Raw genomic sequence first — 18,197 nt, forward strand, 5'->3', positions numbered from 1 at the left:
GTAGCTGCGGAAAACACACCTCAAACAGTGGTCAACCAGCTTCATCCGTTCTTTTCCTGTAGGTAGGCCAATATTTGAATTCTAGTAGGCTAGGCTAGTCTTTAGACATTCAGGTATTCTCTGTTGAAAATCCATGCATTTGTGAATCACCTGAATTGGATTTGTGAAAGATGAACTAGTCTACAAATCCCGGTTACTTGGGTTATAAAGTTTGTGTTTCATGGCTTTTTGCCTGGCGTGATTGACCAATTGGAGGCCACAGCACGTTTGCGCGGACATATCCTCCTCTGTTTCTATCTGATCTTGAGGCCTCAAACTCAAGAGGTAGCACGTAATTGGCAATGACTCCATCAATCAGTGGTTGGGATTCAAGTTCGTTTTGTCGGTAGGGCTATGTTTTGTATTAATATTTTAGACCGTGAGTGAAACTTTTGAGACATTTTATCCGGGTTCTCACGAAAGCATAACTTGGCTTGCTATTGTTTCTCTCAGCTCCATGGGGGAATCATTTGTTAAAGACCTTCTTTCCATGTGTCTTGAAAAAATATCAATGGAGCAAGACGTCTCTAGCTCCGAACTAGGTACGTCTTAATTGTTTTTGTGTAGATAGGTAAGTAGGTAAGAGATAGACAGCTGAATAGCATATTTGCACATCCAAATTAACTAACATTATGTTTTTGATTTTTGACACCACAATGCTTCTTTGTTTTCTGTGAATATGACCAACAGAAGCAAAATACTCAGTCCAGTGTTTGCCTACCGTTACGCCCTTATACAATTTGACGTGTCCGTTTTAAAATTCAAATGTAGGCTATTAAAGCCTTTCAATTCATAGCTATTCTGTGAGCACACAGATCCAGGCCATAGACACAATGGATCCAGGCTATGCGTCCCACATTTTTCCAGTAGGCCTGGTTCATATTATCGCTGTCAGAGTTTTCTGTCTGAGACACTCTAGTGTCAGATTTAGTTCCATTAGTTTGGCCTCGAAGTCAGCCACGGCCCATTGAGAAAGGGATTTAGCGGAAGCTTTTATTTGTTGCATGCGCAAGTGTCTTACAAGGATGTCAAAACAATTTGCCCATTCAATTCTGTCACACTCGACCTTGCCACTTCCTTTGCTAAGCTGTGTGAAGAGTTCACTCTTGTTTTTTGTTGTTTGTTTCGCTTTGTTAAATCTATCTCATTTAATAAATTACATTAAACAAAGTATTTAGTAGCACTTTTGAATCAAATACAAATATCAAACCTTGTAATGCTGTTTTTTATATAGGCAGTAAAACTACTCCAGACGCAAAACATTCATCATGTCTGAAGAGGCAATAGTAGTCTTCATCATGTCTGAAGAGGCAATAGTAGTCTTAGCTATACAAGGAAGGTACTGACATCGACATTCAGACTGTAGGCCCTTGGGGCTGTTTGAATGGTAAAAGTGCATACAGTTTTTTGGGGGGGAGACTGAATATTCAATCTGTTTGGTAACTTTCACTGGCACGTCCACGTTTGGATTTTTATAACTTCAAATATTAAGGCTGGCTTAAAAAACACAGTAGATGATTACATTGCCTAAAGACCTGCTTACCAACTAGTCTTATAATTAACTTAATTGCATGCCTTCACAACTATGAGACTACTCAGGTGAGGTGCCAAGGCCTACCCAGTACAAGTTCCCTGTGATGGTACATGTCCAACAGCGAGGGCACACTTCTTAAATATTCATAAATTGCTTCAGTTGTTAGTGTTTAAAACATCCATCACTGGTACCTTACTGTTTTTCATGACAGTTGAGCCTGGTAACACCTCTTTTCCCTTTGATTTGGCTAGTAGTGACCCACTGCCAATCTTATATCCTTGAATCAGCGTTTCTTAAGGTCACAAGGAACTTTGAGGCCATTAGGATGAAGTGGCTTCATGCTGAACTGGACCTCAACAAGTGCAGGGAGCTGCTGTTGAAGACTGACGTAGTCCGGGCAGCATTAGAGGTCCAGCTGAAACATGCTCGCAATCAGGTTGATGTTGAGATCAAGAAACGCTACAAGGCAGAGGCTGACCATCAGAACCTGGTAATCCAGTAGTCTTGACTCTTAATCTACACCCCGCTTTGAAATGTGTTTTTTTTTTTTTTTTTTTTCTGGTTACTTAAATGAACACAAACAAATAACTAACACTAACAAAATTAACACGTAACTTACTAAAATAATTGCATTTCGCAAACATCCACACCTAAATGTGTTCTAATCTAAATGGATAGAGATGTGACGTTTAGGTTATTTATTCCACAGGAGCGCCAGATGAAATTGATCTGTGATATACTCGTCAATGACAGTAAATCAAGTGCGTGCCTCAATGATGAACAGAGATCTATGCTTGCCAACTTCAATCATAAAGGACTTGATGTTCCACAGCAGAAAGGCAAACGGTATATCTTTATACATATATATATAGAGAGAGATTTCTGTGTTGTGCATATGGTGAATGACTTAAGTGTTGAGTAATTTGTGTATTAAATTAGTCAGTTCTTCTTGCAGGTTGTCTGTCATTGATGAGTCATCTTTCCTCTCACATTCTGACATTAGTTATGATAGAACCGATGATGATCTGGTACGTGTTCTTTTTTTCTTTTTTTTGTACATACCAAAACCTTAAGTGTGTTCCGATCTTCATTTCTCACATTCCAACCTCAACTCTCAGTTAATCTAAAAAGTCAGCCCATCATTACCATTCATTTAATTCAAGCTTCAAAGGGTCCATATACTTAAGAGCATGTGTCCTATAATTCCCACAGGACTTGGACACCGCAGTGCTGAGACCTCTCAAGTCAAGAGCAAGAGAGAAAAGGGTAAGATATCATAAAGCCTACCACAGCCATAAATCTGATGGCAACATGGTATGGTGCAAAAGAGACGGTTGTTTTGAAGATGTCTCAGCTGTGATGGCATGAACTCTTGCTGTTTGCAGCGATCCTCCATGGGGCCCAATGTCAGACACCAGAGGAGAAGTAGAATAAGTGGCCGGTCAGGAGATCTCCTAGGAGTGGGTCTAACAGAAAAAGTAAGTGTAAATGCAACTCGGTAATGCATTGTTTGTTCCCACCATTAAAGTCTTCAGACATAGAGAAGCTCTCTTCTGGTTTCTGAGGCAAGCCACAGTAAACCTACTTAAACAAGCTGAGCAGAAAATGGAAGGGAATGGAAGTCTTCCAGGAGTGTTTCAATTGGCTTTTCAAAACACTGATATTTAAGTTTCACTGCAAACTAAACTGTGCAGTTACGCTTTGCATTTTCTGAAAGCACCCCGCATTTCATGTGTCCACAACACATGCAGCAACTATCTATAATCCTTTTTTTACAGTGCATGAAATGCCCTGTATTGTTATTCCTAGGCATTTTCTTCTTCTTCTTCTTCTTCTTCTTCTTCTTCTTCTTCTTCTTCTTCTTCTTCTTCTTCTTCTTCTTCTTCTTCTTCTTCTTCTTCTTCTTCTTCTTCTTCTTCTTCTTCTTCTTCTTCTTCTTCTTCTTCTTCTTCTTCTTCTTCTTCTTCTTCTTCTTCTTCTTCTTCTTCTTCTTCTTCTTCTTCTTCTTCTTCTTCTTCTTCTTCTTCTTCTTCTTCTTCTTCTTCTTCTTCTTCTTCTTCTTCTTCTTCTTCTTCTTCTTCTTCTTCTTCTTCTTCTTCTTCTTCTTCTTCTTCTTCTTCTTCTTCTTCTTCTTCTTCTTCTTCTTCTTCTTCTTCTTCTTCTTCTTCTTCTTCTTCTTCTTCTTCTTCTTCTTCTTCTTCTTCTTCTTCTTCTTCTTCTTCTTCTTCTTCTTCTTCTTCTTCTTCTTCTTCTTCTTCTTCTTCTTCTTCTTCTTCTTCTTCTTCTTCTTCTTCTTCTTCTTCTAATTCAGCTCGAACCGCTTAACGTAGAAACTTCATTCAAACTTTGTCACGTAGGTCTTGTAAAGGACACTTATGCTATGTATTTTTCACTTTTCTAAACTTTATACTTTTTAAGTTATTAAAGAAAAACGAATCTAAATTTTCCCATTGACTTACATTGGGCCATTATGACATCATAATAGGGTAATTAAACTGGCTTGCACCTGTGCTTCACTGACACCTGCGCCAAATCCAAGGAACCTCTTCTCTGTCCCTCTCAATTTAACTGTAACTAGGAACATTAAGACACCTTCCATTCTCTACTTTTTATCTCTCCATCTTTCTCTCTATCCCTCTCAGTCTACTTTCTCTCACACTCAATATCTCTTCTTCACTCCATTTTTATCTCCTTTTTTCAATATTTTCACTCTCTTTTTCTCTTTCACTCTTGTTCACTCTTCTTTCCTTCTTCCACTCTTTTTTCCTTTCTTCTTTCCTTCTTCCACTCTTCTTTCCTTCTTTCACTATTCTTTCCTTTCTTCATTCTCCTTTCTTCTTTCCTTCTTTCACTCTTCTTTCCTTTCTTCTTTCCTTCTTCAACTACTATTTCCTTCTTTCACTCTTCTTTCTTTTCTTCTTCCACTCTTCTTTCCTTTCTTCACTCTTCTTTCTTTTCTTATTTCCTTCTTTCACTCTTCTTTCCTTCATCCTCTCTTCTCTCCTTTCTTCACTCTTCTTTCCTTTCTTCTTTCCTTCTTCCACTCTTCTTTCTTTTCTTCTTCCTTTCCTAACTTTTGCATTTCATGCACTGGTATTTCCTTCAGGAAATGCATTTTCTAGTTTGTCAATCGTTGTCGGGTTTTGTATTTTTCCTTTTCAAATCATGAAGTAATAAAGTTCATGTAATGAGATTTATAGTTTCATGACTGCACATCTTGTGTAACTACTTGTGATACAAGCACTTGGGGTCTTTGCTGCACAGTTAGCAGAGCATTAACACTTTATAGCGCTACGTGAAAGCTCCTGCCATTTCCATCCATTTCTGTCTCGAAATTGTGCTTCATTTGTCGAGTGTAGTGGGGCGTCATCTCCCATAAGGGAGCTCATTCATCAGTCCCCAGGCTCTCCGTTTTGCACCATCCTCCCAGTGCCCACCTCTCTGTTCAGGTGGAAATACCAGTGGACCATACCCAAGGTGTGTGTGTGTGTGTGTGTGTGTGTGTGTGTGTGTGTGTGTGTGTGTGTGTGTGTGTGTGTGTGTGTGTGTGTGTGTGTGTGTGTGTGTGTGTGTGTGTGTGTGTGTGTGTGTGTGTGTGTGTGTGTGTGTGTGTGTGTGTGTGTCTCTACTTGGTGACAAGGACTGCTCAAATGGAACAAGGCAATTCAGCACTTTGAAAATGTCCATCTGTCCTCATATGAGGAAGTGAGTGTGGAATGTGAGCAGGGCAATGTGACTACACTGTGGGGTGACCTGAGCAAGGAGTCAGGGAGAGCCAGTCTTCTCATTTTCTTTCTCCTCTATCTTTTTCATTTGTCCACAGGAAGTAGAGACCACTGTAGTGAAGGCATCAGTTAGCACTCCAGAAGGTAGTTCAATCCAGCTGGTCATTGACATAACTCAGGAACCTTTTGAGAACCCCCGTCGTGATCACATCTATGAGAGTTCACCTGTTCTAGGTAAGGCAATAGGTTTACATGCTGATAATATTTTATGCAGATAAAATTGGCCTACAAAACTTTTTTTGGGGGGCTGTCAGATCAAACCTCTGTGTGGGCTACTGATGAATCCAAAATGGAGTCCCAGACTGTGACAGACATGGAGTTGACGTGTACAGAACCCAAACTGCCAGAGGTTGTGTCACCTACTGAGGATAGAACCTTGCGACATGTTTTTCTGTCTAAAACGGTAAGATTATTGGTCACTTCTGAGAGGTTTTGAGAGGTACTGTACTTCAATCAAGACTGTAGCATGAACATTTCAATCTCAGGTGATCAGACCCGAGACTTGTGGGCCGTGTGGGAAAAGAATACGTTTCGGCAAGATGGCGGTGAAGTGTCGGGACTGTCGGCTCTTATCCCACCCCGAATGTAAACATATGTGTAATGGGCCTTGCTCTCCAAGTGCCCATGGTAACCCTCAACCCACTGAGGTAACTCGCTACCTGTTTACACATTGTGATGGTAGTCCATACTGGGGAACATTTGGTAAGCATCTTGTTTTCCTCTCTCCCTCTTAGGGCACTTTGGAAAGTTTTGCTCCTTCTACCCATCCAAGAATCCCCTCAATCATTACGCAATGTGTGAATGAAATTGAAAAAAGGGGATTTCAGGAGGTTGTATTTTTAGTTACTTATGTTTCAAAGTATTTACAGTACAGTATCATTATGTATTCCAGTAATTGAGTTGTTGCACTGAATTCCTTATTGTGCTTCTCTGTGTGTCGTGCAGAGAGGGATTTATCGCGTACCTGGAGGGGAGCGCACAGTCAAGGAACTGAGGGAGAGGTACTTGAGTGGCAAGGGCCCACTCCTGCTCAACAAAGTATATGATGTCCATGTAATCTGTGGACTTCTCAAGGACTTCCTAAGGAAACTAAGAGAGCCTCTGATCACGTTTCAGCTGCACCACAAATTCATGGAGGCCAGTGGTAGGTCTGGTCTGTTCTGCTCATCTATATCTCTATCCCAAAGCTGGGGAAACTTGGGAATCACACGTGGCTTACAAACATTTGTACAATTTCTGTTTTTAAATGGAGGGTTAACAGAGTTTGTCATTAGTATATATCATCAAGGTTATGTCTTAATTTGGAGACCAGACCTGAATAAGCAACAAGACTTCATCTTAGGGCATTTGCTTTCTGCATATTCAATTCTGCCTTGTCTGTGTTCTAGAGGGAAGGTTAAGTGGTACATTTAGGAGCCATTGGATGTCTGCAGTGTTTTTATCATACTAAGTGTATCGGTTTTGTAGCAACTACAACACCGCCGGGTATGGCGCCTCCCTTTTTAAATGAGAAATTAAAATGGATATTTGAGGGAGGGCCACACCATCTAATTTGCAAGGCCACTAATGGAAGAGGCATACAAATGAGAATTATGTCTGGGTCGTGCTCTTTGATTTTTATTATCGGTGTGGCTATGGTGATTGTTTTGGATGTCATTTGTTCTGAGTAAATCCACACATAGTTCTCTTGGGCCATCACTGGAATGGTGTAGCGTTTTAATTCTGCTCACACCCTTTTACGGAAAGGGGTTTTGTTTCTTTCATTCTCCTGGATGGCCTAAAAGCAATGGGTTATTTGTCACAGAGATTGCAGAGGATGACAACAGTGCCGCAATGACGTTTCAGGCCATAGGAGAGCTTCCTGCTGTCAACAGGGATACGCTGGCTTTCCTCATGCTACATCTGCAGAGGTAATACTACAGACAAGGACGTTAACCGGGAAACGCCCTCAGAAGTTCCCTTTTTGATTTTTCAATTGTATTTATATAGCGCCAAAATGATACAATTGTCTCGGCGCTTTTGCTGCTCTTTGCTGACTGAAAAAGTGGTGCATGCAGCACACTTCCTAGAACATTTTGGGCATGTTTTCACCACAAATTTAGACATGTTTATTTCCATATTCAGTAATCACCGTTTGCACGCTTCTGTACAGAGTCATGAAGAGCCCAGTGTGCCAGATGGATCTTAACAATCTGGCCAGAGTGTTTGGACCTACTATTGTTGGCCACAGCATACCGGAGCCGTCACCAATGACCATCATGAGAGATACCACCACGCAGCCCAAGGTCTGTAGCTCTGATTTGACCTCCTGTAAGCTTTTCCATGAGTAGTGTATGATTCAGATCGCCTGTCTCAAATTATCATGAAGCCTACAGCTGTCATTAGTATGCATTTTGTCCTCTGAGGGAAGTTCATGATGTGAATTAATATTTAATTTCCCCCATGGGTTGATTTGTCCACCATGCATTTCCTGTGCAGTTTACAAATAGAATCTGTCATTGCCCCCCCATCCCCACCCCGCCAGGTCATGGCGAGACTGCTGTCCTTCCGGCCTGAATACTGGAGAAGCCTCATCAGGAAAGAAAAGAGTGTCACCACAACTCCAACCGATGCAAAAATAAACATTGATGGAAAAAGCACCGATAGGAGTAAATATGTTTTGGTGTTGTATCCTGCCAATGTCTTCGATAGCGTTTTAGAAATGAATCTGTGCCTAGCCATATCAATCCTCAAACTTCTTTAAAATTATTTATAATTTTCAACCATTCTCTTTGGGACCCACTTCTCTGTACTCTGTGTTGTCCCCATCCAGATAAGATGTTCACACCGGTCCGTTCCCCTGAGAAGGTGACTTATGAAAAGGTTCCTAGTGCCAGTTCTCTAAAAGGAAGAATTAGGACCTTTGGCAATGCTTTTGGCAGCTCGTAAGTTTTTATCTCCAGTTCCTAACAAATGGTTTCTAATTAGAAGCACATTCATATAATTGCTGTTGTATAGCATCATTCAGTTATCATTAATGCCTTCCTAAGTAGTCAACTGCATATTCTCAACATCACATGTAATTCTTTTTCAGAAGCAAACCTAAGCCTGACCCAAAACACAGTCGTTTTTTTATCTCCCCCAAATGATGCTGAAATGAATATCCTGTCTTTTAATGCCGACTAGGAAAGCGCTTAATTCACCATCTTGAATAAAATGTGTTTGTAATATAAATATTATCTATGTACATTTAAACTATATTTAAAGTATATTAAAACTACACAGAATTTTGTAAGTGTGTGTCTTGTTGTTAAACTTCTTGTTTGAGTATTTTCCAGCCAAGATGTATGTTCAACATGCTGAATATTTATGTCAGACTGAAATAAAGTTTATGCTCAGTTTAAGTTCAGTTATCTGTTTTTCTACTAATGGATGAATGATAAACACAATATTTAATTGTTTGATCTTTTTTTTTTAGCTAGTTCTATAATCAGATTCTTGAGGGCAGAAATCCATCCAGTGTTCTTCTAATGCGTCAGTGATGATGGATTTTTCTTTAAGAGAGATCACTATACCCAGTGCAAAAGGGTAATACAATATGTTGATTACTTTTCTGATTAATGTGGTGGTTTAAATGCCACAATTATTTCATAATCAAGGCTTACAATGACTTTACAATTGGAACAATATTTTGTTGAAATAACATTTGTTAGGTAAACTCGAACCATTTTTTGTACTTGTACTACGTGTGAGTGTGTTAAAATATGCACAAAAGATTAAAAACTTTAGTACAGTTAATTTAATTTCTTTTTTTTTTCTGCATCCTTATCCCCAACTCCCTTGGCACACAGTTGGAAGCTTTGTTTATTTTACGCTGCAGGTAAAAACAAATTCTAACAGTTTTCATGAAAGCCTCTATCAGTCTTTCAACATAATGACATCATAATGCAAAATGACATTTGATAAAGTTTAACAGATTCAGTTCTGGCATGATTTAACACCACCAGAATAACTAATGAGAGGCTGACAGAATGACAGTTCCCCAAAGATTATGCTGTGACCCCCCTCAGTGATATGTCTACATTTTTTGGCAGGGCTAACTTGAGTGTGTGTTTGGGGGCTTCTCACAAACAAAATAAGTCTCTAAAGAACACATGAATATACTTGTGGTAGTGTAACAAAGGTTCACATTTCACATAGCAACACTTAACGGTCACATCCATTTTTGAGCAGCCCAGAGTCTACACAAACCCCTTGTTGCACCTCTCCAATGCCCTCACAGCTTACATGAGCTAAGCCTTGTGAGTGCAAAGTTAATGTCTAGAAAAAATCTTTCTCCATTCATCACATTCTGCTGCCATAATCCCTGCAAATGACATTTATAGTTCATTGTAATTATTTTACATATTAAAAAAAAAAGTTAACTATAAAATGATTTGATTCTTGAAACTCCTATTCAGGTCTTTGTGAGGGAGGACTATTGAATTCAGTATGATGACTTCAGATGGGATATTCACATTGCAACCTGCAGGGATAAAAAAAGAGAAATTAATTTACAATGACATGCACCTTTTCTTTATTTCCCCCTTCATTTGACAAAAAACAACACACAAGTATGTTCTTATTTTCCAACCATGACAGTATTAGGCTATGCACCTCTTATATGCTATCCTGCTGAATGTATGTATGATTTAACCTGATGATTTTTATGTAACCTATTCACTTTGTGGACTTGTGTCTAAAAGAAATGCTACCATTGGTATGGTATAACAATGTGTCCATTGTTTAGAATAGGTTCTCTCAATCATGCACCTAAAGGACCCCATTTCCATCGATCAAGACTCCATCACAAATGGCCAGACTCTCATTTAGCTGTACACATATGATGTCTAATAGATCGACCTACTACAAGTTCAAGTGTGACTGGAGCGTGAAGATGGGATACAAAGACAAAAGTACACTAAGGAAGTGTCTTAGCTTGGCTACACAGAAAAAGTAATGTATGGTTATGCATATAACCACTGTTCCCTGAAGGACATGAACAAGGCACAACACAAATTGTATGGGATATCACCACTTCTATTCATGCCTAAAAGGCCGATGACGAGTGGTGACGTAGAGAAGCCACACTTGCCTACTTCTTTTTCTACCTGTGTACTCTGCCAGTTCAACCCAGTGCTCTTCAACCGAGCACTAGCTGATGTGCGGGGCAAACTAGTCGTTCCTCTACTTCCTGGAACAGTGATCCGAACCTTACTCTGATTGGTTGAGATGCAGGAGGTGAGGGACATAGCTAACTATGACTCCTACTCTATTTGAGAAGTGTCCGTGAGCCATTTTTACAACTTCAGACCTTGTTATCTGAGTAACTACTTGAGATACATGCCTACTTTTTGGTGTGCGAGCAGCCCAGTGACTTTAGTGTCACAATGTGCCAGTTATCCGTCATAGCTGTCAATGACGATGTCCTTAACATAAGTTTACCTGTAACATGTAATAGGATAAAGAGATGAGATATTGCCCTTCAACATATATAAAACTTGAATGGTAAATCTGAAATCTACAAAAAAAAATGGCGTTTTCACTCTAAATTGTTCACTGGTTGTAATGCATTAGATGTAACAGTCAAGGCTAAAGTACTCTTTGGAGGTGGGTTTGAATGTTATACATGCAAAATGTAGTTGCTCATACTACATTTCTCATCTGTAATAAAATATTGAACACAAATTAAATGAATTGTGTGTGGCACCATTTCCCTAGTTAAATCATATTTTAACTTGTGCCTATCACCTAGTTGGTTAAAACATGGGCAGGCAAGGTCTTATAAGGTAATCTTAAGTGGATCAAGCTTGGACATGAAATGTATGTAATGTAATGGCATGCCTGTACCATATCCGCAAATGTACCCTCCCCAATAAATACCCCCCTTCACACAGCGTGTTTAAAATATTAACTCTAACCATGAAATATATTACTCTTAAAACAGGTCAACACAAATATATGAGCCCAATCAAAAAAGTACCAACACAGAGCCACCATTTGTAAGGGGAGGTAAGGTGAACTGGCTAGTTATGACAGCCAAAGTAGAGGTCTCAAAATCAAATCTATTGTACACTGACGGTGACGGTCCTATACATTAGTATACTGTTTTGTTCGCGCTACTTGTTTTACACGACCAGCGTGTTTACGTAGTTTAACAGTCGGCCAAACTCGATTTTCATGCGCCAGGTAGCGAGCGCCTTGCTCCTTTATTGATGTCAGGTGAAAACTTGTTGATGATACAGTATTATTATACTGGAAAATCTGGAGGCGGTTGCAGAGGGGAGGAGGAGGAGGAAGCTGGACGCTATACTGGAGAACCCCTCCCATCCCCTCTATGGCAAACGAGCACAGATGGGGAGCACGTTTAGCCACAGACTCATCCCTCCTCGGCACACCACAAAGCACCTTGGCCAGTCCTTTGTGCCAGTAGCCATCAGGCTCCGCAACCGAGTACTGACCCCCACATAATAACTTTAGTACAGTACATAGTTATATTTATTAACGGATAGGCTGTCCTTATTTTTTATTTTTTGTATTTATATATTTTATCCATACTACCCTGTTACCCGCTCTTACCTGTTACTGTCCTTGCTGCTATTACACCTGAAATTCCCTACACGGATTAATAAAGGTTTATCTTATCTTATCTTATTATTAGGAGCCTGGCAACATTTCTCTTGATTGACTTTTGCATTAATTTTATTTTCAAATAGTGAGGGCTCTTTCTGGTTTTAAAGTTACGGTGAAATTGTGAAAGTGATTTTTTTCCAGTGTAGTTTTGCCAAAAATCACCCTGATGTGCTTTACAGGAATTTAGGTCTTTCAGAACTTTGGCAATTGTCAATTTAAAAAGAAAAGATTTCATATTTTCGATCCTGAAGCTATTTAGCTTTTTTTTGTTTTGTTTTTTTGAACGTGTCCTGAGGAGACAGTATATCATTTGACAGCTATGAAAGATGGCAGGTGTCTGCAGAAGGACACTGTTAAGTACCTGGACTGCTTGTATCTCCAGAAGTTACTGGTCTTGTCTGAATGGTCTGAAGTTGACAAAATTGGCTCACAGACACTCTTCTGAAGTAGGGGTAGGTGTTCTCTAAGGCTAAATGTTCTTAGAAATACTTGAAATTTGGAGGCATCATTTTGCAGACCTTCCTTTGAGTTGTAGAGGCACACAATATCAGTGAATAAAGATTAATATGAGGGGGGTTGATCAGGAAGGTTTTCCTAAATTGGCTCATTTGACGTGGACTGACCCTCATAAGAGTAGGAAACACCTCTCTCTTTCCAAACACACAGACCAAGTCCAAACTCACCTAGAATGGTTATTGAAGGTGTGAGTTTCCCATCCCTGAAGAGAGTTTCACTGTCTATTTTAGCATAGGGGTCATTTGGGTTGGGGTCGCTGGGAGTGCCTTCCACTCGCGACCACTTTCCAACAGTACTATCCCATCCAACGATACTGTTCAGTACACAACTGTGATCCTGGAGAAGAACAAAGATTACAGTCAGATTTACAACAAACAACATCTACTCTATTTAAACAGGAACATAATCTGGCATGATAATGTATATTTACAACTACTGAACCAGAACTTGCTTTATTAATTAATTGTAAACCAAACTGTAACTAAACCTGCATCTGGCTCAAAAGGCACTGCCCTAAATTCAAGATGGATTGGCATTGTCTATCAGAAAAACAGAGTTGTCATTTACTTTCATTTGACTGGATCTTAAAAGGTTTTAAAAGTTAGGAGAGTAGACCTGCCTGTAGGGTGGCACCATGGAGAATGATGGACTCTCTCACTCGCACGCCGGCTCCTATCGTCACATCCATCCCTATGGACACATTAGGTCCTAGCTAAGAACACAGAAGAAAAAACAGTTACAGTTGCTTAATAGACATTATCACCTCCAATATTCCAAGTCCTGTAACTTCTTCCGCCATATTCATCAACTCACCACTGCTGTAGGATCAATATTGGCTGTTGGATGAACGTACACATTCCCTAGAGTTAGAGTGAGCATTATCAGCGTAAGTACACAGTATAACCATTCTGAAAATGTCATGAATGGACAAATTATACACTGTGCTCTAAAGACTTACCACTGATCTTGGGCCCTCCGTCTTTATTTGAGGTCAGCCTCTCGGGATGAGTTTGATGGTATTGGTTAAGATACAGTCGACTGGCATATATTGCAGACCTTTGAAAATACAATACAAATAAAAAAACAAATAAATAATGAAGCCAGCAGTCAACAATCCACAGAAACACAACATGATGCAAGTGGAGGACCAGGACTCACCCTGCTGATTTGATCTGGCTCCAGAAGCGGGGGGTTTTGTAGACGTAGAGTTTGCCCTGGCCTGCCAGCCCAGTGAAGATGTCCTGCTCCAGACGGATCACCTCAGCCCGATGCCAGCCGTTAGATTGTTCGTCCCTGGAGGATAGAACTCACTGGATCAGAACAAGTCTAAAAAAACATTAACACTGGTACCATTCCCCACTGTGTGCTGCTGATAACTGGCAAAAATGTAGATGCTGAAAGCAAGATCAGGCATGCCAAACAATGAGTGTAAGCTGGTTGCAGGCTGAATTGAGAATGCGGTTATGATTGTGAACATGGATGCAGGACACCAAATAATAAGGGTAGGTGTTAAATGTGAGGTATATTGTTCTTTTCCCTCAAAAACATGACAATCGGTGAGATCTACAAGTACAAATGTGTTTTATCTGATACTGATTTCACAAATGATTTGAACAAATCTCTACATATACAAAAACCAAGAACTAACTACAAGGCAATTATTTTTAGGTACGCAAACTGCAACAAGCCTATTTATCTAGTTAACTGCATACACGGTGAGTTTAAGGCAGACACCAAACCACACACACCAAATCGTGTCACATTTCCCACATGCCACCTCAACTAGTACATAATGCTCTGGCGCCACACAAATCCATTCAGTATCAATCTCAAACTACAAGCAGACAACAGAGCAGAACACATCTGACTCTAAAACCACCACAGCATCAGGGCTTCCCAACCCAACTTACCCCTCATCGGGATATCTGATGATAGCAAACAGAATGATGGAAGATATGAGGAAAGGGGAGGAAATAGACAGATGAAGAGAATGGTAGGATGGAAATTATTTCAAATAAAACATGGCTGGCACAGCACAAGCATCCAGCCGGGACCTTTCCCACTCACAAAAGCATGTCCTGCTGGTTCTTTTGGAAGACTTCTCCGATGTGCTGGAATATGTCCGGTGTGAACAGGTATATCCCGCAGTTTATTATGTCGCTCACAAATGTGCTGGGCTTCTCCACATAATGCAAAACCTGAAAGCACAATTGTTACTTTTATTAATGTACAACAAAGCATTTAAAATAAAATGCATGCTTATAAATGTTATAAATAGACAAATACAGAAGAGATGATTGCACAGAAATATTGGAAAAACTGTTAAAGATAGACCTTATGAAAGTTAAAAATTAGTTTATGTCAGTCATAACAATTGAATGCAGAGAAGGCTAGTGTGGATGATGACAGCTCCGTGCTCTGTCCAAAGACATTTCTTGCATTTTCATTTCTTTTTAAAGTACCGGACACCCTATATACCCCACCTTCCCTGTCACACCTGAAATGATGCATGCCAATGGCTATGTGCATCACTCTTGCTGGAGAGTAAACATCCCCTTGCACAGATATTTTGTGTAGGTCACCGAGAAAAGCAAAGCAAGGAAAACCACTATAAGTTTCATTGGATTAGAGGTTTTTGTTTGACAACTATTGTTAACTATTGCCGAAATAACGGCCAAAGTTTTGAGGTAGGAAAAACTGTCAAGAATATTTCAAAGATTGTATCTCAGATATAAAAACGAGGTTGCTTAATGTGGGTAAACATTTTGCTACCACCAAAAGCTTGCAGAAGCACACTATGCGTTTAGTTTCTTGGCAGGTCAAGAGACCCTATAGAGAACTGCATACACAGAGGTAGCATGTTAAGCCTTGGCTCACTTTTACGCATGCCATGCTGTTCAGCCATGCTCATTACAAACTTCAAAAGCCATTTATATTCCTGAATCAAAGCAAACTGGTGGCAAACCTTCCCTGGACAGGAGAGGTTGCATTAGGTATGGTCTCATACACAAGGCTCCTTTATTTCTTCTTTAGTTCTAGATACTCACTACCTATCAGTTCCAGGATAACAACTCACAGTTCATAAGTGGATGACTACCAGATCCTCTTTTTAGTCAAGTTGATTTAGGACAAGAATGGTTGCTGGCACACAACCATGTTCAGGAGGCTTCCTACCCTGCATAATATTATTGGTCCACAGATGATACTTCTATGAAATGTTCTTAAGCTATGAGTAGTTCAGTAGGGCACTTTTAGTATCACAACCACCCTATGGTGGTCTGCCAATGGTCATAGATTAACAACCTCAGTAACCTGTTTCAGTTTAATTTCTCTATGGCAACACAAAGACATTTCAAACTGCTTTACCTCATTTGTTTGTTGGTTTTCTACAATGCATCCATAGTTCATGGACTGTTTTCTGTTGGCCTGTAAACAAAACAAATGGGTGTTGACAACCTGAGTAATTCTGGGAAATGCTAAGGATAACAATATTTCTGAAAGAAGCAACACATTTAAAAGGTACAGTAGGTAGGATTTAGTGGCATATAGTGGTAAGGCTGCAGATTGCAACCAACTGAATCCCTTTTCATGCATGTATGAGAAGCTACAGTGGCCATTAGTTGCCACAAAATGTGTTTCTGTGTTTTCACAAATAAATAAACCCTAATGAATGAATAAATAAATAAACCCTTATCTCTCTCCTTACAGTGGTCCCAAGGATGACAAAGCTGTGTGTGTCCCCATGCTCTTTCTGAAATGCCAGCATCTCAGGAAGTGGAAACTCTGAGCACACATCAGCATTCAAGACGAAGAAAGCCTCTGGAGCTCCAGACAGGATCTGGTCTCTGAAGTGATAGATGCCTCCCCCTGTTCCAAGAGCAGCATACTCCTGCAAGTACCTGAAATACAGGATTCTAAGTTCAATTTGACAATACTGCAATAGGCCAAACCTACCTCAAAAAGGCAGATAAAACAGATCCAATATCTGGATTTAATTAACTAATATCATATTTAATGTCGTAACAGTTGCATCACAACAAATAAATGCTTGCTTCAACTTTAACTTTACCGGATAGAAACTTTGAAGTCCTGTTGAGCACACATTAGGAATCGATTGAGCTCCTCGTTTGGCTGGTAAAACCCAACAAGCAGGATCTCCTTCATGTTTGGGATCTACAAAAACAATTACCCTGAGGTCAGGTCGTTGAATTGCATCAATCAAGTGAACTTTAATAATAGTCCCTAATTTCTCACATACCTTTGCACACGCTTCAATGTGATGCTGCAACATTGGCACTCCTGCCACTGGAAACAACGGTTTCGGGACTTCAAAGGACAACGGTCGAAACCGAGTGCCTGTTTAAATGATGTACAAGCTTGTGAACATTCACGCTTATATTTAGGTTAAAGATAGCTACAGGGATCACTGCGTCTCTCATGTTGGCTTAATGGTACACTATTATCTAGCAAGGTAACGTTACCCTACTGCAGTCTGCTTTGAAAACAACGAGCATAGTAGCATACGAAGTAAAATTAAACAAATGCATTTGTCATTTGCTATGACACTTACTGGCAATATGGCTTAATCTTTGAGTGATTGGGGTCTTACGTTTCCCAATCTATCTGGCTAGCAACGTAGTTAGCTAGCTTAGCGTCCCAACTCATTGGCCATTGGCAAACAAACTTAAGCTAGTTGGCTGTGACAAACCTCACATTTCATTAACTGTTGGTAGCCACATATTTTAACAACTATCATTAAATACCACACATGAGGCTATAACATGAAATCTGCTTGTCTCACCTTTTTGCGGACCTCCGATGAGTATGACAGTCTTCAACATTTTGACTATCCAAGCTAACTAATCTCATATGTTGATATTAGGAAGCTGGATCGATGCTAGCTAGCTAATTTAGCTTATTTTTACTGAAGTCTTAATGTTTGCTAGTTGTAGTGAGTTGCAGTTGGTTAACAACTACAAGCATATACTCAGTTGCTTCGGAGTTAACGTCATACAGCAGTCTTACTGAATAACAACACTTCACTTGCTAGTTTTTGTCCAAAATAACGAATAGCTGCTAGAGCACTGCATCTGCACACTGTCAAATCCTTCACAACACAGCTGGGCATTCTGGGAAATCTTCAAGTAGGCAGTAGGCGACGAACGTCTAGCGCAAGTGGAGGTGAAAGATTATTTATTAAATTAAATTCAGTTTTATTTAATTAGCGCCAAAACAATACAATTGTCTCAAGGCGCTTTACACTATTTAAGAAAATATAAAATTCTACTATTAAGAAAGACCTGCCACACGACTCTTAAAGGATATTTATCTTCTTCAACAACAAGCTTAATTTGTATTTAAGTCTACCCAGTAGCTAGAAACAGCTTTCATTTCCTTTTCGTTCATAACATCATTCCTTCCTAACTGTGACCTTGTCAGTAACAATACTCAATTGTTTCTCAATTCCAGTCCCACAGATTATCCTACAAAATCAACTCAGTTTGCCTAAAATATAAATAGGCTACATAACACGCAATTAGCATGAAATTCCAGCAAGTAAGAGCTAAGTGACCTAAAGGGAATGTGCCTTAGAAAATGTTTTGATGTCAGCATACAGAAATAGTTTTCTCTGAAGACGTAAGGTCTACGTGAATGAGTTGCTTCTTTCAGAA

The 18,197-nt window shown here is 39.7% G+C and overlaps 2 protein-coding genes across 4 annotated transcripts; one reads left to right on the forward strand and one right to left on the reverse strand.

Annotated features, from left to right (window-relative positions):
• Nucleotides 1-341: 341 nt before the first annotated feature.
• LOC308365058 (rac GTPase-activating protein 1) lies at nt 342-8,486 on the forward strand (the record flags this gene model as incomplete). Its single annotated transcript, XM_080838380.1, has 17 exons — nt 342-385; nt 493-581; nt 1,861-2,063; nt 2,283-2,419; nt 2,529-2,601; nt 2,786-2,839; nt 2,959-3,051; nt 5,397-5,532; nt 5,613-5,761; nt 5,844-6,005; nt 6,093-6,188; nt 6,304-6,502; nt 7,163-7,268; nt 7,511-7,643; nt 7,883-8,006; nt 8,171-8,282; nt 8,432-8,486. 17 exons carry the CDS (start codon nt 342-344, stop codon nt 8,484-8,486), a joined length of 1,965 nt encoding a protein of 654 aa, XP_080694506.1.
• Nucleotides 8,487-9,141: 655 nt separating this feature from the next.
• Nucleotides 9,142-17,627, reverse strand: gmppaa (GDP-mannose pyrophosphorylase Aa). 3 transcript variants are annotated; one of them, XM_080838383.1, is made up of 13 exons: nt 17,327-17,627; nt 16,784-16,881; nt 16,595-16,698; nt 16,232-16,424; nt 15,892-15,951; nt 14,593-14,723; nt 14,436-14,450; nt 13,684-13,818; nt 13,484-13,581; nt 13,339-13,361; nt 13,145-13,237; nt 12,693-12,861; nt 9,142-9,862 (listed from the first exon to the last, which is right to left on the reverse strand). In XM_080838383.1, the coding sequence occupies exons 1-13, from the start codon at nt 17,364-17,366 to the stop codon at nt 9,762-9,764; spliced, it is 1,260 nt and encodes a 419-aa protein (XP_080694509.1). In that variant the 5' UTR covers nt 17,367-17,627; the 3' UTR covers nt 9,142-9,761. The 3 variants fall into 3 exon arrangements, with proteins under 3 accessions (XP_080694509.1, XP_080694507.1, XP_080694508.1); XM_080838381.1 differs by having other exon boundaries at nt 13,339-13,385; XM_080838382.1 differs by lacking the exon at nt 14,436-14,450 and having other exon boundaries at nt 13,339-13,385.
• Nucleotides 17,628-18,197: the final 570 nt, after the last annotated feature.

Source organism: Sprattus sprattus (assembly GCF_963457725.1).
Source record: "Sprattus sprattus genome assembly, chromosome: 5".
NCBI lineage: Eukaryota > Metazoa > Chordata > Actinopteri > Clupeiformes > Clupeidae > Sprattus > Sprattus sprattus.